The 20,239-nt window shown below is 45.6% G+C and overlaps 2 protein-coding genes across 13 annotated transcripts in view; one reads left to right on the top strand and one right to left on the bottom strand.

The window, feature by feature from the left end:
- The window catches only part of TEAD2 (TEA domain transcription factor 2), a 23,299-nt gene extending 21,453 nt beyond the window's left edge, over positions 1 to 1,846 (bottom strand). For 4 of the 6 annotated variants that reach the window (XM_081886035.1, XM_081886039.1, XM_081886038.1 and 1 more), the window contains exon 1: positions 1,564 to 1,688. The gene's annotated coding sequence lies outside the window, so the exon portion shown is untranslated. The other 2 variants (XM_081886036.1, XM_081886037.1) reach the window with 2 other exon arrangements.
- DKKL1 (dickkopf like acrosomal protein 1) lies at positions 1,749 to 20,239 on the top strand. 7 transcript variants are annotated; one of them, XM_081886025.1, is made up of 8 exons: positions 1,749 to 1,832; positions 7,693 to 7,870; positions 9,889 to 10,023; positions 11,175 to 11,273; positions 16,345 to 16,440; positions 16,961 to 17,108; positions 18,747 to 18,909; positions 19,730 to 20,239. In XM_081886025.1, exons 2-8 carry the CDS (start codon positions 7,733 to 7,735, stop codon positions 20,070 to 20,072), a joined length of 1,122 nt encoding a protein of 373 aa, XP_081742151.1. In that variant the 5' UTR covers positions 1,749 to 1,832; positions 7,693 to 7,732; the 3' UTR covers positions 20,073 to 20,239. The 7 variants fall into 7 exon arrangements, with proteins under 7 accessions (XP_081742151.1, XP_081742152.1, XP_081742150.1 ...); XM_081886026.1 differs by lacking the exon at positions 1,749 to 1,832 and adding an exon at positions 5,571 to 5,591; XM_081886024.1 differs by lacking the exon at positions 1,749 to 1,832 and adding an exon at positions 5,750 to 5,906.

Raw genomic sequence — 20,239 nt, 5'->3', positions numbered from 1 at the left:
TATTGTGGTTGCCCCAGTCTTTGTACTGTATAGTTTTGCTAGACAGCTTAAATGCTTATTGTTACAATCCACTGAGGACTCTTATTCAGAAGCTGCCTTATAGCAGCTTTGACCATTGGTGCATCTAGTGCGGTACTGTTCACACTGACCAGCAACAGCTTTCCAGAGTTTTGGACAAGGGAATCTTATTGTAAGCTGGTTCTCCCACTCACAGGCAGCAGAAGAGAACTGGCTCCAATTCCCGAACCACCATTTTGCATCTGGCTCTGGTTGAAGGATCTCAGGGTTGCAGTAAAAAATGAAGTAGATCCTTCAAGCCTGAAGTTGGATCACTATTGCCTTAGAACCAGGATTGCCAGATGACACTTCTATATTTCAGATCTTGGCCATCCGCAACACAGTAGGCGTGACATATGTTTGAACTTTTCCCTTTCACAGAACATTTCAAAAATGAGCCTTGTTTTGGCCTGTGTGGGCTCAGGTATTTCCTAATAACACTAACCAGGCAGCCCACAAATCAGAATTTCTACATTTTGATTTTTAAAAAGAGGGTTCTCCTTGCTCAGAAGTCTCTGAATCATCACTCACACACTCACAGATATCTTTGAAGGAGGGTACTCCCCCCCCCCATGTTTACTCAGAAGTAATTCCCATTGTGTGTGGCTTAGAAGTAAATGGGCAGAGGATTCCAGGAAGTGTTTGTTGACCCCTTGGGGCAGTGGGGAATGTATAGATCAGGTAAGATAAAGACTGCCCTCCCTTAATGGCTGACATTGTGAGGGAGAGAGGAGATGGGGAAAGTTAAAACACAAACACACACTACATCCCTTCCAAGTGGAGAATCAAGCTTAACAAAATAAAATTTGGAACAAACCCATCTCCGCCCTCCATTGAAACTCGCTATCAAAACGACACCGAATCACACAATTGCCCCCTGCAAGCAACCTCATGAACTCTTGGCTTTCAGACAAAAAGTTATAGCCCCTGTCCTTTACTCAGACAAAGAGAAACTCACAGGCACACCACCAAGCCATTAAAAAAGGTGTGGTACTCCCTCCCATCTCTCTGCTTCGGGAGTTCACATTCAAAAACGTTTATATATATATTAAGAGGGTTAACGGCGGCAACCTCTTACTACTTACGTGCAAAATTAAAGAATACAGCGTGAAATTCACACAAATTACTTGATATTATAAAGATCTTTTTAAAACATAGTCCCAAGCAATCCAATGACAAATATATATATTTCAGTACCTATATATCAGTACCTATACATAAAATAAATTAAAACCACAATATATTTATGTACGCATACAGAAACCCTCACGCTTCCAGTCTTCCACTTCTTTAAATTAAAATTAAAGTGGTGGTCGACTTTTCCCACAACAAAAGAAGAAAAGTTGCAAGCAACGTTTATCCTCCCTGCAAACCAAAATCAAAAGCTAAATCACAGCTCACCACCAGATGCACGTTTAAATCGAAATCTTCCTTGTCAGGGCTTGCTCCCAAGTAGGAAATTAAACAGAACGAACGATTGGGAGGAGGGGAGGAAATATTACTTACTTTCAGAAGATACCCAAGAGGCCGGTTTTGTGCGCGCTAGTGAAGTCGGGGGCGGGGGGGGGAGAGAACGTAAAGGAGAAACTTTCCCTGAACTTTGCTTTAAGGGGGGGAGGGGGGCGTGAAAAAAGAGAATAAAAGCTCTTCACCGCTAGGGTTAATTTTGACTCATCCAGGAGGTTCCTGCCCACTTCTTGGGATTGGAAATGGGAAGAAGAGCAGCGTGGTGGTGCGCGCAGAGGAGCAACAGGCCTGCGTGGTATTTTGGAAAGGTGACAGTTTTCCTCTGGAATCCTTGGAATGAGCAGAGGAATTAAATTAGCAGCAGTGAGTCAGTTCCACGAGGGGAGGAGCCGAGGGCTGGAAGGGGCGGAGTTCCGTGTTCACACAGGCCACGCACACACACACAAAAACACACGCACACACCCCGCCAAGCAGGAAACGGGACCAGGAAAGGGCGCGCGATACCTTTCTTAGGGGAGCGGGCGATAATGTTGCAAAACAAGGAACGACGCACAAGTTAACTTCCTCAAGATGCGGGCAGCGCCACTCGTTTACATTCTAAAGCAAATTCGTGGAGGATAAATTAGCTCTAAATTGCTTCAGAGGCAGCAAGTCGTGGGAAGACCAGAGCGCAGGAAGCCACAGCAAAGGGCTTGCGTTTCTTTGTTTTCAAGGCCTCCTTGTGGGCTTCCCAGAGGTATCTGACTAGCAGGTACCAAAAGCCAGACAGAAGCAGCTGGCTATGAGGAAATCATCTTTCCTTAGCAGATCTGAAAATTAGGTATAGTGGTACCTCGGGTTAAATACGCTTCAGGTTACAGACTCCTCTAACCCAGAAATAGTGCTTCAGGTTAAGAACTTTGCTTCAGGATGAGAACAGAAATCTTGCTCCGGCTGCGCGGCGGCAGCAGGAGGCCCCATTAGCTAAAGTGGTGCTTCAGGTTAAGAACAGTTTCAGGTTAAGAACGGACCTCTGGAACGAATTAAGTACTTAACCCGAGGTACCACTGTAAATACAACCTCGGATGGACAACAGCACATGACATATTGCGCCGTGCCATGATTTATTTAATAGAAATAAAGCCAAAATGGAGAAAAACTAAATACACCCTTACTGCTTCTATAGAAATTAAGAAGCTAAGTAGCAGCTAATCAAATGCCTTTGCTTAATTGATCATGAACGAATGTGCCCAACTCTATAAAAGCTGAAGTTTCAATTTGCTGGCCTGGGGCATTCGGGTGTGTTGTAGCGCAATGCCAAGGAGGAAACACATCAGCAATGCTCTTAGAGAAGCAATTGTTGTTGCTCATGAAACTGGCATGGGTTATAAGGCCACCTCTAACCAATTTTAAGTCCATCATTCTACAGTGAGAAAGATTATTCGAAAGTGGAAAACATTCAAGACAGTTGCCAATGTTCCCAGGGTTGGAAGTCCCAGCAATTTCACCTCAAGACCACCTGAAACAAAATGGCTAGGTTGTGCTCAGGTGAGGAACAAGCAGAATTAAGGAGTGTGGCAGTGAAATATGCCGTCTCTCCAGTCCCCACACACATGACTGGCTAGCAGTTTTTGCAGAGGTAAAATAGACGCTGTAATTTTTTACTTACCATATTTTATGTGGTAAGGAGAAATTTGGGTTAAATGGGGAGTGGGTAGATTTGTGTTTTTGATGTCATGTGGAATAAAGAACTTGCATGCATGAGTAGCCCCGATTCCATCTAGAATCTGACATAGACCATGTTGTAAACAAAATCAGACCTTTTCCCCTTATGGGGTATCCAAGAGCCTGTATAGAGTCCTTACGTGGGTTCCCTATTGGTAGGAGAAAATAACAGAGGCCAACCAAAGAATATTGAGAAGCAAAGCAACTAATAAGCCTGATCTTTATTAAAGCTGTTGCAACAGGGTGCTCCCCTCACACGCAGGAGGACGGAGGAGGACCAAGAACAAAGGTGTGCTGCCCTTATATAGACATTTTAAATTCCCTGCCCTGGAGCTCAAGAGCACCCCTCCATACATCATGCATACATCACAGAAGGGGTGTAACCCAAGATCACCCCCCACAAACATCATACCTATGGTACATCACAGAAAAGGTGGTCTACAACAGAAATTTGAATGTTGTTGTTTTTCCTGTCTGCCAGGTTATCTGATAATGCCTTATCTGATTGCCTTTCCTGGTAGTCTGGCCATCCCTTTGAGATGGTGATTTCCCAATTCCTGAGACAATGGGAAGGTTCCCTCACCCCCTCCCTCCTTACAGAGAAAACATTTGGTCAGTTTGGGAGTCAAAATGGTTTCAGGACGGTCTTCCTGTGCTGCTCCAGACATGTGGTCCACTTATCTAGGTACGTGCTTGGTTGGTACATTCATGAACATTTATTATATATATAAAACCTTAATTTTTTTTATTTCAGAGGAGAGAAGGTTGTGATCTACTGCTAGGCTTCTGATTCCCCTTATGAATTTAGTGAGAGGGTTCTGAATGACAAAATCTCTCCCCCCGCCCCCGCCCCCCAGTTCACACACATGCACACACTTCCCAGGGGGGGAGAGTCATTTCCTGGAGTTTTAATCATGGTGGACCTTTGACAATACGGTAGATGTCAGTTTCACTGGAATCATAAGTCACCACCTAATGGTGACATGGCAGAAATGCAGCCATTGTTCTTATGGAAGCGAGTAGCTTCCTGGCCATGAAAACCAGTCACAGGAATCCAATGTTTATATTACAGGGCTGCTATACAGTGGGTTCCAAACTTTCTGCCCCCAGAAAACACTTTAATCCGTGATTTACTTTCTTTGTTGTTTTGTTTTTGCGGAGGGACCTCTGCGTATCTGCTACAGTACCTCCACACTGCAGAGTATTCTGGGATGCATGCTAGCATGCAGTTGTGCAGGGTGTGGTCCGCTCTTCTGATGTCTAGCTGTCACCCTGTGCAAAATATTAAGAGAGTGATTCTAAACAATTCATTCAACTCTCTGCTGTGGCTGTGTCCTGCAGGAGAAGACTTTAGAGTTATAGTTACTGGACCCTGCTCCTGTGCTCTTAATGGCAGCTTGTTCTGCAGCTGTTAGCAAGTGATAATACAGTGGTACCTCGGGATAAGTACTTAATTCGTTCCAGAGGTCCGTACTGAAACTGTTCTTAACCTGAAGCACCACTTTAGCTAATGGGGCCTCCCACTGCCGCCGCACTGCCGAAGCATGATTTCTGTTCTCATCCTGAAGCAAAGTTCTTAACCTGAGGTACTATTTCTGGGTTAGCGGAGTTTGTAACCTGAAGCGTCTGTAACCTGAAGCGTATGTAACCCGAGGTACAGCTGTACTTGCTAAGTAAGGGATTGCTTAGTGGACGCTGTCACCAGCTAATAATACCTGCAAACCACACTGCTGTGAAAAGTGTTTCTGTCTGGTTAGTTAGCAACCCAGTTCAAGTGTCCGAGGAACCCAGATTGAAAATGACCGTGGTACAGTAATTAAAAGCAACCTCCCCCAATCTGGGGCCCTCCAGATGTTTTTTGGACCACAACTTCCACCAGCTCCATAAACAGCATGCTGCTCTTCAAAGATCTGTTGCTATGTGAGTTTTCAATAGCACTACTTGGGCTCATCCACATTTCCATTTGTCCTGTTACCTAGAAAGCAGGGGCTTGAACAGTTTTCTGCTTGACCCACACTTTCTAGGCATGAATCCGAGCAATTTCCCCCCTGCCCTGCTCCTTTCCCAGGGAAAACCTGCACTTCAGTGCTAAATTGGAGCAAAATAAAACACAAATTGCCACTGTTCTCCCGGGGAAAAGCAATGGGACAAGCGGAAATGTGGGTATGTCGGGATTGACTCTAAACATGACTTCCCCCAAAGAACCCTGGGAATTGTAATTTAAAGGTGCTGGGACTTGTAGTTCTGAGGGAGAAACTACAGTTCCCAAGATATTGAGGGGGGGCATAAGCTTTACATGTATGATGTGTAGTCAGCCATAGAGTTCTTCCTGCTCTATTTGATGCCCACTGGAAATCTGTGAGGTAAATTTGGCCAAGAAGCTGTCCCAAGATCACCCAGTGAGGTGCAGGGCTGGGAGGGTGTTTTGAACCCTCGTCTCCCAGGTCCTAATCCAACACTTTAACCACCACACTATGACCACCATTGGCCACTATGACTTAATAGAAATTCCATGTCCACAAGCAATATGCCCTTCAGGCCCTGTGTGTGGCCTAGATGGACCTAGGGCTGATCCAGCAGGGATCTCCATAAGTCCTCCTTCGAAGATGTTTTCTTTCAGTCCTGTGCTTTTAATGTTGAATATCTTGGCCTTTATTGTGTGCTGCTTTTCCTTTTTTGTAAGTTGTGCTGGGTTTAGCAGCTGGGTTTAAATGTGTGGATGATAAAGAGATGTGGGGATCTGGTCCTTTGGATTACTGGAGGCAGAGGAAGAAGATACTGAGGTGGACATTTGTGCAATCCTAACCATATCTACTCAGAAGTAAGACCTATTGAATTTAGAGGTGCTTACTTCCAGGTAAGTGGAGTTAGGATTGCAGCCTTCACCTGCCTTTCCGGGCTTTGAAGGCCAGCCCATCTGACCTAAAAGCCTTGCTTCTTAATATTCTGCAGTGGGGGCTGACTGTTTCCTGAACGGTGAAGGGAAAGCGCTCTTGACATGATCAGACGTGTCCTTTATTGTTACTTCATATGTTCCGTCTAGTGCTGAACTCTCCAGGATTCACATTATGTTCTGGAGTCAACCCTAGCTCAAACTAAACATTGCAAATAGGGTGACGGATGTGAGGCCCTCTAAATCATTCAAGGGACCTCTGGCAGCTTATGGGAAGGCTGTAAAAAGACACCCCACACATACACTTTATGGGTCTGTGTGGAGAAACAGCTGCTCTGTCCTGACAGATGCCAGGCAAAGCTGGCACATTCCGGAACCGGAACCTTTTTTCAAATGGGCCCGTCAGAAACTGACCGACAGGGAGTTCTGCTTAGTTACAGGCTGGCTAGTGAATCGAGGGGGTTAAGAAGAGGTGGGCTGCAACCCCTGTGTGGGGCAGAGGGGTGGCTGACCCAGAAGGGTGTGGGTGCCAAGAAGGGGTGGGTGCGAGGAGGATGGCAGGCCAATATCAGAGGTGGTTTTAGGGGCTGTGTTGGACGCTGGTGCCATGGGGGAGGGGGGCACCACAATAATGATGTAAATGGAGTGAGAGAGGTGGGAGGCAAATTTTAGTATCGTATTTCCTCGCTGAAATTTGAGAGCCCTCTTTTTCCTCATGGACCACCCTCCGCTGGAACACGCTTAGTCTGTCCATTGGTGCCACCACCTCAGGGCAGATCCACACCATACATTTAAAACACACAAATCCCTCCCTAATCATCTTGGGAACTGTAGTTTGTTAATGGTGCTGGGAATTGTTGCTCTATGAGCATGGTAGCTATAGCTCCCAGGAGTCATTGGGGGAAATCATGTTCTTTAAATGCGTGTTAAATACAGTGGTACCTCAGGTTACATACGCTTCAGGTTACAGACTCCGCTAACCCAGAAATATTACTTCGGATTAAGAACTTTGCTTCAGGATGAGAACAGAAATTGTGCAGCGGCAGCAGGAGGCCCCATTAACTAAAGTCGTGCTTCAGGTTAAGAACAGTTTCAGGTTAAGAACAGACCTCCAGAACCAATTAAGTTCTTAACCCGAGGTACCACTGTATATGGTGTGGATCGACCCTCAGTGTTTACTGCACTGACTGGCAGCTACCCTTCAGGGTTTCCGAGACCTGGTGATGCCAGGATTTTAGCCAGGGACTTTCTGCACGCACAGCACGTGCTCTGGCCCGACCCATGGCCCTTGAGAGCCCCAAAGCACCTGTAAGGCTACAGGATCCCCATCCTTGCTTTTTTCAACTTGGTTTGCCTGGGATTTGGGGGGAAAGGCCTCTGTCCCTTTGGGCCTCTAAGCACTGGTCCACGTGGGCTGCTCTGGGGCAGAGCAAAGGGACGAAGGGTTGTGGGGTTGGGTGGATGCCTGAGAGCAGGAGGGGAGGGTCTTGAGAATAGCCGGCAGGGGCGGTGCCTGCTGGCTTAGCTCCTTTCACCGATATTTCCCTTCCCTGCTTCTGCCTTTTGCGCAGGTCTGGCTCTGGCAGCGACAGAATCAGGGATCGGCCCAAGATGCTGCTGCCGCTGGTGTGGGGATTCTGGTGCCTGACAGCTCTGATGCAAGGAAGGACCACGGCATCTGCTGCCTTCCTGCCCCCCAGCGTGGAGAAGCTCTTCAAGGAGTTTCGCAACATCTTTGAGCAGAGCCGGGTAAGGGATGATGATGATGAGAGAGGGAGAGGGGGAGCATCAGATCCACACACACCCATCCCACATAATAGAAGGGATGCTCCAGATGCTCTGTGAGCATCTGTAATGAGTTGGGTTTTTTTTTTAAAGGGAGGATTCTTGCAATAATCCTGGTATCCTCTGGCTGATTTGGTCCCCCAGGTTGGGGGAGGCTGCAGTAAACACTGCACAGCACCTAGGAATTCTGGATGGAATCTGCCCATCCTTTACATTTAAAGCCCAAGGAAGATCTCGAATAACTTTTCTCCATCTCGTTCTCATTATCTAATTCCCCACAACCCGCTCATTCTTTTTCTTGCTCATGATGCACTCAGGTCGCACATGCACAATACATTTAAAACACATTTTCCTTCTCCAGAAAGGCTGGGGTGGGGGGAGTCCTGGGAACTATATTATTGGTGGTGCTGGAAATGGTGGCTCTGTGGGAGTAAACTACAGTTCCCAGGATTCTCTGGGGCATGTCGTGTGCTTTAAATAATGATGTGTTCACAGTTAATGTTTGTTTGGGTGTGTGCTTTCCCCTGGAGGTGGATGAGAGAGAGTGTTCCAGTGCTAATTACATTATGGGAATTTAGAATAGCATCAATTCCCAGCCTTTGGGAATGTAAAATGTTGATTTCTCAGAGGTTCACAAGCAAATCTCTCATGATGTTTAGGTTCAAAAGCTGGGGTTTGGGGGTTAAGAATGCCTAATTCCACATATTTGGAAAGCACAAACCTTAATTTCTGCTTTGAAATTTGAATGCTGAAATCAGTACTTTGTGCTGGCATAATAAACCTATTAAATCTACTCTTGTGAGCAATTTGAGACTTGGTGGTCTTATAGAAGTCTGCATCAAAGTCCTGCCCTGACAGCACAACAGCTTGTGAGCTTTTTGTGGGTGTGGCATCTTGTCTTGTAATGGTTAATTTCAATTAATTTCCAGACTGAAACTTCAAGTTTAAATCTAAATTGTTTCTGCCTTGCTGCAGAAATCACACTGACCTGTTTATTGTTTTCCTCCATGAGAATTCTTAGAAGCTGCGGAAAGGGGAGGGTTCTGCTAGACATCTTGGGCCTTGGCAGTTAAACAGTTAAGTGGTGTCTGGCCAGCCATACTTGAGAGGGATCTCTCATCTGAAAGTACCCTTTGATGAAATTGACCAACTAGCATTAAGGCGTTCTTGGTAGCTGTTCCTCAAATTTGTTTCTTTTTTTAAAAAACACATTGAAATAAACAGAAGACTAGTAAGAAAACAAACTTTCATTTACTGTATTATTATTTTAACTGATTCCTCTGATGAAGGCTACTTTTTGGAGAGAGGGAGAAGATGCTGTTGGGCTTCCAGACCTGTTTATTAATCATTCAACTTGATTTCTTTGCATGAAGTTTGTGGGGCAGAATGACAATGATGGCTCTTTATCGATCATTTGTTTGTTTGTTTGTTGGACAGGTTATACGGTGGTTGTGTCAAGCAACTATTGACTCACACTATCCCCGTCACTTTCCTTATTGTAAAAAGGTCAAATTAGGGTTGGCAAGAGGGTTGCACAAGAGGGTTGGCAAATTAGGGTTGGCAAGAGGGTTGTTTGTGCAATTAGGGTTGCACAAACAGTGAGCATTTTGCGGCTGGGATCCAAATGCATCCCCAGAGTTTAGGTTTACACAATTGAAGTGCAAATGAAATTCACTTTGAAAAAGAAATGGACTTTTTTGTGGCTAGGAAAGTGATGAGGAAATGAGCGGAAAGGATAAAATACCGGAAGACATGCAAAGACTCCGAAAGCGGATTGGAATGAACGCACCACTAACGCTCATTGTTGTATGACCTCCCTGCAAACAAATAAAAATGAATGTTAAATAAAGACCGTGCATAAGCCAACCACTGTGTAAGTTTTGTCCAAGGGAATCAGGATACACAATAAACAGTTCATCTGGAGGGACACTCTGCCTCCTTCCCCTACACAGTATAAGGATCCGTTTTTGTCTATTGTGTAGGAGGACGTGCTGGGGAAAGACCAGCTTGAGCCCTCTGTGGATATCAGCAAGCTGCCCTCAAACTATCACAATGAGGAGAAGCACCAGCGGAAAGTGGGGAATGCCACCGTCTACAGCCACCATGAAATCAGCAAAGTGAGTGAGCTATTAAGAACCAAAACCAAAATGAAGAACCATGGATAACTAAGCTCAGTCTACCTCACTGGCTGGCAATTCAATACCTGGGGGATGCAAGTTCTGATCAATATAGTTGGTGGTGTCCAGGCCGTCCCTATCGTTGGGTAGCCATTTGGGGACATCAAATTCTAGACTAAAAGGCATTTTGTCAGTAATATATAAAACATATGCACAAGGCAGCAGAGAACGGCTTAGATTTTCAGCCACAGTCAGCAGAACCCCTTTGGCCAGCCTGGCATAGATCTTAGGTCCTGGACTCCCAGTTGCTTATCTGGCAATGCTGAACCTTGACATGGTTCTTGAAGCAAGTTCATGTTTCTTGTCAGCTTTCAACCATTCTGACAAATGGCTCTCTGTGTGCATACTGCAACTCAAGCAACCAACCATCCTAACAAAGCCATGGAATAATCTTTTCCCATGTATTCTTTCCCTCCCACAGTCCACCATTGGTATTATAATCTGGTGCATGCTGTTTGGAGACTATGGGTTCTGTCCCATGCTAGCAGACCAACTGAAGTTAATGGACATGACTAACTTGGATTCATTAGTTTCCATGGGTCTAATCTGAGTAGGGCCCCATTGGCACTGTACATTTAAAGTGGCATCATACATTAAATTTAAACAGTTAGAGCTTCCTCCAAAGATTCCTGGGAAGTATAGTTTGTTAAGGGGTGCTGAGCACTGTTAGGAGACCTCCGTTGCCCTCACAGAGCTACAATTCCCAGAGTTCCCTGGGCAGAGGAATTACTGTTGAGCCACGTTGAGAACCACAGCTCTGTGAGGGGAATAAGGGCTCTCTCCAGGTGTTGCTAGACTACAACTCCCATAATCCCTGTCCCCTGGCCATGTTGTCTAGGGCTGACGGGACAGGCATAGGCTCTCCACTTATTTCCTAAGGTGGTCACAAGTCTAGTGCAGGCACTTGAGGACACCCCCTTGCTCCTGTGAAGCCAAGTCAACTGTCCCCATAGCTCTGTGGAGCCTTGGCCATGAGGATGTTTCTGCCGTCAACCATGCTGCCGCCTCACAAATGTTTAAAAGTAAGGAGGCTTCTTCGCTTGTTCTGTCTCTCCCATGCAATCTTAATGTTGTTCTCTCAAAATATGCAGATGACTGATAACCGTACAGGAGAGATGGTGTTTTCAGAGAAAACGGTGACTTCTATTGAACAGGCAGACGCCCGCCCGGAGGAAGAGGAAGAGGAGGAGGTCAGTGTGAGCTCAGGAGGGTGACAAGCCCACTCACCTTTCCTCAGCTATTTTTTGTTGTTGCGTGTGACTTGGTGTGTGCGGCAAGCTGCGTGTTAGACTCTAGATGCGTCCCTCCAGACCTCTCTGTCTGGTCTTTAGCCCTCTCTCCTTCTGTGGCCATACTTCATATCCCCCTTGCATGTCTATGCCGGGCTTGAATACGTCTTAGAACTCTGATCATGCCTCTCAGTTCCCTGGATAGAGAATAGGGAGGGGTAGAAACTAGCCTGATCTACACAGGTGGGTTTTTACGCTGGGAAGTTTATAAGTAGGGATGGAAGGCTGCAGTTGCCCTGTGCTATCTGTCCCCAGCATTTGATACTGGCAGTTCAGTTCAACTATCATGACCAATAAACCTTGTTAGACTAGTGTACCTCTGCTTTCCCCAAAAGGAGGGATGGGTGAACTTCTGGTCCTCTGGACCAGGGGTCAGGGGATGATGGAGCCCAGCAACATCTGGAGGGCCACAGGTTGCCCCTCTTTCTCGCTATTCCCATAGATTGGTCTTTTCCCTACCCCAGGAATTCCTCTTCCTCTGACCCCCTCTTCTCTCCTGGAGGGGGTAAAAGAATGTGGACCCCCAGCTTGGACACCCTCCCACTTCTCGTTCTAAGCATAAAGTCCTTCTCAGGCTGATTCTCACAAACCACTGAGGTAATATCCTCACCCTGGTTGCATTTTATCTGTATCTTTCCAGGAGAAAAAACCAGTGGCTAGTCAGGAAGAAAATGGCGCTGAGGCAGACAGAGAGAGCACTGGGCTCAGATTCCTCAAGCTGGGCCCACCCCAGCCCAGGCCTAGGCTGACCTTTCTAATCTTCCGCTTGCCCCAGCACCTTAAGAGCAAGCCCATCCCCGAAGCCAACTGGGAAAAGGAAGAGCCGGCCACTGACAGGAGGCACAGGCTGCTGGCCATTCGAAATGGGCTTTTGACAGCCCCCCACCCCATCAAGAAGAAGGCCCTGCCTGTCACCCCAAACCGCAAGTTCCTTCCACGAAAGCATCATTTCCTTTTCTTCTGGCGGAAAATATAAGGCAGGAGGGAAACCTCTAATTTGCCTGGGCAGCAGAGAATGTCTCTGGTTTCCTAGCTATTTCCTCTTTCACATCCACAGGGTGGCAGGCTGGGGGAGAGAATCCTCCAAAAGGAGAAAAGAGTTTCTCTCAAATTCTTGAAATAAAAATATTTCCTTTTGAAAACAAAACCCTGAGAATGAGCAATTTGTATTTTTCTTTTCTTCTTTAAAGTTAATATTATAGGATCAGGTTCTTGGATACAGAATAGCACAGATAGAACCTCCTGAATCCTGGCCGGGATTCAAAACAACAACAACAACTCTTCCTGTGCTACCACTGCATGTAACAGTGCACCTAGGCAACATACACAGGTCTCTGCTTGCAAGGAACTTACAATTTAAAATCAACAGTGGGAAAGCAACGCAGGGAGGGAAGAAACATGGGTGTCTGCTTTGAAATGTTCTTAAGCATTGCTACCATCACACCCACACCATACATTTAAAGCACATGGCTTCCCCCAAAGAACTCGGGGAACTGTAGTTTACTTATCACAGAGTCCAATTCCCAGCGCTGTTAACAAACTACAGCTTCCGGGATTCTTATCGGGAGCGGCATGTGCTTTACATGTATGGTGCAGATGTAACTGTGGAAAAGGTAGGTGTTGAATTTGAAGGGAAAGAGAGAGGTGGCAGCAGTTCCACCCCTCGTATAGCTGGTAGCAAGGGAGTATAATTCTTATTATTTCCACAATAATTTTTCTCACACTTGTCATATTGTCACTGACCTACAAGCTATAGTAATTACCAGCAGTGTTCGATATTACATCCTCAAACTGTGAGCAGTTTATTCTGTTCTGTTGGTTTCAATGAGAGCAGCCCAACTCCCCCACTGAAATCAAGGGCCCGTCAGGTTACTGTACTTCAATTTTGCTCTCCTCTTTGATTACGCCCAGCCCTGTTCAGAAACAGCAACATTTGGCTCTAAGAAAACAGACTGGAATCGTGTCTGTGCAGAGAGGAAGGAAAAAAGAGAGAAATATATATACACACACCCCTTTCTGGCACTTTCTTCTTGTAGCAGGCTGGGAAATGGTTGGTCACACCTAAAACCTGGCCTGTAAGTTAAATCTGTCTGTGCTGGGGCATTCAGAGTTCTGTGCCAAGGTAACCCATTTCCCCCCATCAGTCTTGGTTTCAGGCTCACTGTCTATAATCAAAAGGCCTCACAACATGGAATAAAACATTACATCCCCAAATATATATGAAATTTCGAAATAAAGATATGCAGAATCATTTCCACACAGAACAAAATTTGGTATCTGAGCAGCTAGATAAAAACATGGAGTTAAATTGGATAGTCACCAGCCCAGGAAACAGCAATCGACTGAATAAATTTGTACTGATTGATGCTCAACATTAAAGATATTCCATATGCAATAGAATCAGAGTTGGAAGGGACCCTGAGGATCATCTAGTCCAACCCCCTGAAATTCAGGAATATGCAGCTGTCCCATGCGGAGATCAAACCTGTGACCTTGGTGCTATCAGCACCATGCTCCTTTGTATTTCCCCCCCTGTAAAAACAATAAAAATTAAATCATTTTTGTTATTGTTTTTACAGAAAAACACGAGAGAGAAAATAAACAAGAACAAAATTCCGCCCTGCTTGAGACAGAGTAGAGCAACTTGTTAATCTGATAACAGGAAGCAAATTCTTGTTAAAATCTGAAAACTCAGTATATGACTAGCAGCTTCAACAGCAACCTTGTTCTTGGCTCGCTATATAGTTCCGTACCAAGAAAAGCTGTACTCTGCGACTGGAATAAATTACAAAACAAAAAAATAAGCCATACGTTTCTGTGCATGAATGATGGGGAGAGGCAGATCCATTGGAAATCACTCACCCAAATGAATTTCTGAGGTTTTATCTGGCACTTCACTCTTCTTTTCAAATCGAACAGGTTCACACTTGCATTGAAAAAGGAAACCCGAACTAAAAGAGGTTTCCCACATTATGTCTTCTTTTTGAAGAGAAAACAACAAACCACCAAGAGATCATTATGCATCTGACTGTCATACCAGACCATACTTAAAACTACGGTATTTTCCAGCCCTGCTTTATGTGTGTGTGTACTGTATGTAAGAGTAAGAATTGAAACAATTCTCGAAACGGGTGCTGTACATTGGAAGGCGACACTCAGCATCCTGTGTTCGCCACACCTGTGAAGGATTCTTGTGGAGATAAATGGCACAAACATTTTAAGACAAACATCTGTGTACTAGAAATGCCGCTTCCCAGTGGTGTAGTGTGTGTTGTCAGCACCCGGGGCAAGGCAAGTAATTTGTGCCCCCTAACCCATGGATTTCCGCCCCCTAACCCGTGGATTTGCGCCCCCTAACCCTAACCCCCAGATGTTGCGCCCGGTGCGGCCGGCCCCCCCCTGCACCCCCCACGCTACGCCACTGCCGCTTCCAAACTGAGGTAGTTTGCAGAATTTGTGGCATGTAAGGCAAAACAGCTGGTGTGCCTGAGAGGGATAAGAGGTTTATTTGCAATTTTCTGACTGTCTTTCATGTGCTAAAAGCACTGCTTGTGTGGGTGCTTTCTTTTTGTCTGATCTGAATTCTTCCATGAGGTGGGAGAGGTGACAAGATAGCCTCTTGGGGCTGCTGTGTTTTCTTTATTTAGTACATTTATACCCCCCTCCAAGGAGCTCAAGGTGGCATGCTTGGTTCTCTTCCTCCCAATTTTATCCTCACAACATCCCTGTGAGGTAGAGAGACCGTGACCGGCCCACAGTCACTCAGTGTGAGTTTCATGGCCAAGTGGGGATACGAACCCTGGTCTCCTGGGTCCTATTCCGGCACTCTAACCACTACACCACACTGGGTCCGAGTTCCACACAAGTGTTGGTAACATTAAAAGCTTTATCAATGGGTTTCTATACAGTTCTCTAGCAGGGCTCTTGATTAAGTCCTGCAGCAGAGTGCAGGAGCAGCGAAGCTCAGGCTGGCGACTAAATGTGACCCTACAGGCCTCATTAAATAGCCATCATGTAAGCTGCACACCCTCCCTATGAGTTCACCAGCTCTGCTCCACAACCTTCTTGAATGCTTTTGCCAGCCTCAGAAGATGTGCCCTTGAGCTACGGTCCTTGCTTCCCTGGATGCAGGTTGTATAGGAATCTGGTCTTTGCAAGTCACCGCTCTTGACCCCACCCCTGGCATGTGGCCCCTGGAAGGCTGCCCAGAATGGAATGTGGCCCTTGGGCTGAAAAAAGTTTCCCCACCCCTGTCTTAGTTCAAGGGAAGCAAGGAATGGGAGAGCTTGGAGCCTGTGCTTAAGCGCACAGTTAAATTCCATATGACTGAATACAATACTTGCTGGAAATATATGGGAAATGGAGCTGTTTATATTCTGGTGTGGGACGTGGGTGGCGCTGTGGGTTAAACCACAGAGCCTAGGACTTGTCGATCAGAAGGTCGGCGGTTCGAATCCCCGTGACGGGGTGAGCTGTCGTTGCTCGGTCCCTGTTTCTGCCTACCTAGCAGTTCGAAAGCACGTCAAAGTGCAAGTAGATAAATATGTACCGCTCCGGCAGGAAGGTAAACGACGTTTCCGTGCGCTGCTCTGGTTTGCTATAAGCGGTTTAGTCATGCTGGCCACATGACCCGGAAGCTGTACACCGGCTCCCTTGGCCAATAAAGCGAGATGAGGGCCACAACCCCAAAGTCGGTCACGACTGGACTTAATGGTCAGGGGTCCCTTTACCCTTTATATTCTGGTGTGCATTCAGAAATAAAGTTTGCAGTAACCATTAATATTGCAGAGCAATCTATGGGAAACTTCCAGGTTTGAGCTGAGGTAGGGAGAAGTCCCATCCTAGTAGCCAGCTAAGATGCTCCACAGAAGCCAACTGCAGTCTTAAATTCAGCCATTACCCAGCAACGAAATAGGGAACGTGCTAGTGCAATGGTCTTGTAGCCCTTTTTAAATATGTCCTTCCTCTCCAGCAGGAATGTGTGAGTGACAATGACTGCCAAAAGGACCAGTTCTGCTTTAAGTCCTTCCTTGCTTCCCGGTGTCGGCAGTGTAAGGTCAAGAATACAGTGAGTACCCTCAACTTTGCTGCCAGAAATGTCCCTGGAAAATATTTCTATCACAGAAAGGGGTATTCTAAAATGAGAAGCTCCAAAGCAAAAGTCTTTCCACAAGAGTGCTGGCAACCTGCAGTCCTAGTCTGCATGTGGCCCTCTGCCTAATTTCAAAAGCTCTTGAATGTGATTAGTTCAGGCCTCTGGCAAGAGGAATCTGCCCTTCCCTTGACAGCCTGCTGGCCAGGAAGAGACCAAGAGCGAAAGGAAAAAAAAGGGTATCAGGAACAGAGAGAAAAGGGCCTTGATCCTGTGCAATTTGGGTATTGGTCTGCTCCTATTTTGAAATGCAAACACAAAAGCTGGCCTTTTGAGTAGCATATCCTGAATAAATAAAATTAGGCTGGGTCTTTTCACTGGTAGTGCCTTTGTATTTTAAATGAATTTTCTAGTTTTGAGCTTCAAAGAATAAATGCTGTGTCATCATCATGTTCACCTCCTAGATGATTTGTTGTCATCATGCTTTGTCTCCTAGATATGCTGGAAGGACAGGGAATGCTGTCTGGGATACCTATGTGTGTGGGGCAGGTGTGCAAAAGGTGTGAGCCGTGGTGAGAGCGGAACAAGATGTGACCCACGCCGGGACAAGTGTGCTCAGGGACTGTGTTGCACCGCCAGCAACTGTAAGATGGTTTTTATGTACTCATGCCTCCGGCATGATAATCGACTTCCTCCTACCCTCGGATTTGGTCTGCTCATATTTAGTGATGTTGACTGCTTTACTTGGAGTTGCATGAAAGCTTTTAAACTGAAAGTACCAATTCCTGGTGGGACATGGGTGGCGCTGTGGGTTAAACCACAGAGCCTAGGACTTGCCAATCACAAGGTCGGCGGTTCGAATCCCTGCAACGGGGTGAGCTCCCATTACTCGGTCCCAGCTCCTGCCAACCTAGCAGTTTGAAAGCACGTCAAAGTGCAAGTAGACAAATAGGTACCACACCAGCGGGAAGGTAAACGTCGTTTCTGTGCACTGCTGTGGTTCGCCAGAAGCGGCTTAGTCATGCTGGCCACATGACCCGGAAGCTGTATGCCGGCTCCCTCGCCCAATAAAGCGAGATGAGCGCCGCAACCCCAGAGTCGGTCACGACTGGACCTAATGGTCAGGGGTCCCTTTACCTTTACCTTTTTACCAATTCCTGGGGACTATAATCCAGATTGAGACCACGGTGCATGTGGAGAGGCAGTTAATCTTTGCCTCTCACACCATGATCCTGATATAATCCCTGTCCTCATTATCACAATCAGTAAGTCAAGAGCAGGTATTGGTTATAGCTTGTGTTTGGTTTGGACTACTGAAACAAACCACAAGACTGGATTTGCACATAATGCTAAGAGACTAACTATGGTTTATCTCACAAGGAGAGAAGCTAAGCAGCTGAATTTTTCTAAATGTGCACCAGTATAGTAGCTCATTCATGCCACGACATGGTTTGTCTTAGTGTTGTAGCAGGAACCCCCCCACCCCAATCATTCTGTTTGTATAAACTTCACACACACACACACACACACACACACTCACATACTACATATGCCACATTTCTGTTATAAGTTCTTAGAAAATCAACCATACACCGGATTTGCACTGTTTATTTTACTCCATATGACAAGAACTAACAAAGGGGGGTGGCTTAGTCCTGGTCAGCCATAATCCCTTCACCTCTCAGCACATACAGCCCATGCCAACCCTGATGATCCCAGACAGAAGACAATCAAGATCACAAAGAACTTGCATATGGGAGTGGATTCAGCATGGACTGAAACAAAGGACAATGATCAGATCTTCCCTCTGAAACTGCAAACTCCGCTTTGTCTCCTAGAAGTGACTCAGGGGGAGGGGGGAAGGGAGGAACCAGCCAGGTGACAAGACACTCAGGTTACCACCAACTCCTCCCTCAACCCCTCCTTTCTGTAATGTATGCATGATGTTTCTGGGGGTGGGCTTGATCTAGAGGAGGGGAATTTCAAAAGTTTTTATAAGACCTTGCACACTATTCTTCTGGGGCTTTCCTCTCTCCTGCAAGAGAGGGGAATACCCTGTTGCAACAGTTCAATAAAGGCCAAGCCTACAGGCTGCTGTTTTGCTCCAAGTTATCCTGGTTGGTGTCTTTGTTTTGTCCAAGGGAGCCCTCGGATTTTTCCTGTAACAGTGTTACATGTGAACCAATCCAGTGTATCTTGTATAGCAGATATTCCAGGCAGATTTTACTTTATGGATTTTCTTCACATAATCCTTTATAATCTCTATCCTATCTCCAACACAGCTCTCTCGTTCCCAGTCTGCACTCCTTATCCAAAGGAAGGGGAAGTATGCCAGATTCCCACCAGTTCCCTCTTTGGACTGATGGGTTGGGGCAGCCTCACAGGCTTTCCCAAACCTAGCCAGTATTGCCCATGTGCCCAAGGGCTGAAGTGCAGAGCTAAAAGGTAAGGGGGATTCTGTCTCTGTAGAATTCTTCATAAGAGAAAACTGTAACTAAAGTAGCTGCAAGACTGTCTGTTTTGCATTGTTTTAGTTTTGTTTTAGGTGTATCTGCTGTTTCTTGCGTTTTTAACTAGGTTGGGGTTTTTTTTTTTTGCTTTTTATTGTACATCACATTAAGACAGTTGTGCAGAAGGCAGTTAGTAAATTAATTACAATAATAATACCCCAATAAACTATGTGCTAATAAAATTGTACTCTGTTTTGCAAGACTGATTTAAGATAAAATAAATGAAGTCTTATATTATTGCATTTGCTCCACATATTGTTTTAGGATACTCTGCAAGATGCAATTAATGTTAATTGGACTGGGATGATACCCCCCCCGTATTTTTTCATGTATAAGACGCCCCCTATTTTTTGGGACTCCAATTTAAGAAAATAGGGGGGAGATTGCCCCATGTATAAGATGACCCACAGTTTTTCACATAATTTTAAAGTAAAAAACCCTAATCTTAAACACAGAAAAGTACTGTGTGTGGGGTGTGTGTGTGCTCAGTGCTTTTTTCTGGGGTACGCAGGGGTACGCATACCCCTAAACATTTTGTGATTCTAAGTTTGGCCTCATTGAGGGGCAGTATTTCAATATGAGTAGGAAAAATGAGAGTACCCCTAAACATTTTTTTAGAAAAAAAGCAGTGCCTAAATATATATTGTTTGTGTGTGTGTGTGTGTGTGTGTGTGTGCGCGCGCACACACATATATATATATGAATGAGAGAGAGACACTCATTCAGTCTTGTCAATCGGTTGCTTTCTCTCCTAGATATACAACAGTTTCCACATGTGAAAATCCAGAGAACAGTGTGGATATTAGTAGACCAGACCAACAGCTCTCTTTCTACCAGCCAATCCTGATGCGTCGTGACAAAGAGGATGCTTATTACGATGACTCTGTGCAAGATGGCCAACTGGCATTAGTCAATCTGCCCAGATCTCCTTATTCCATGGAAGATATTGGCCAACCAAAGGGGCTCAGTGAAGACTATGACGAGAAAAGGCAGTTGCCATGGGAGGAAGATATGGCTGATCCCAAACAGGCAGATTTCCAGGAACTCAAGCAATTGGCCAATGAAATGGGGCAGTACATTGGGCCTGGCTTTTACTAATAACAATTGTTTTTGGCCCATGATTTACATAGCTTGTTACTCTTCAATGCTCACAACCCTTTTTATGCTTATCGTCTTAATCTCTGTACTTTCCCTCATAATCCACTTATTTCTAGATTCCATTCAGCAAAAAGAAAAAAAGTTTTTGTTAATTAAATCATTCACAC

Source organism: Podarcis melisellensis (assembly GCF_964234715.1).
Source record: "Podarcis melisellensis genome assembly, chromosome: 13".
In the NCBI taxonomy this organism is placed as follows: domain Eukaryota; kingdom Metazoa; phylum Chordata; class Lepidosauria; order Squamata; family Lacertidae; genus Podarcis; species Podarcis melisellensis.
Note: the sequence above shows the minus strand (reverse complement) of the source record. Positions and strands in the feature narration are given on the sequence as shown.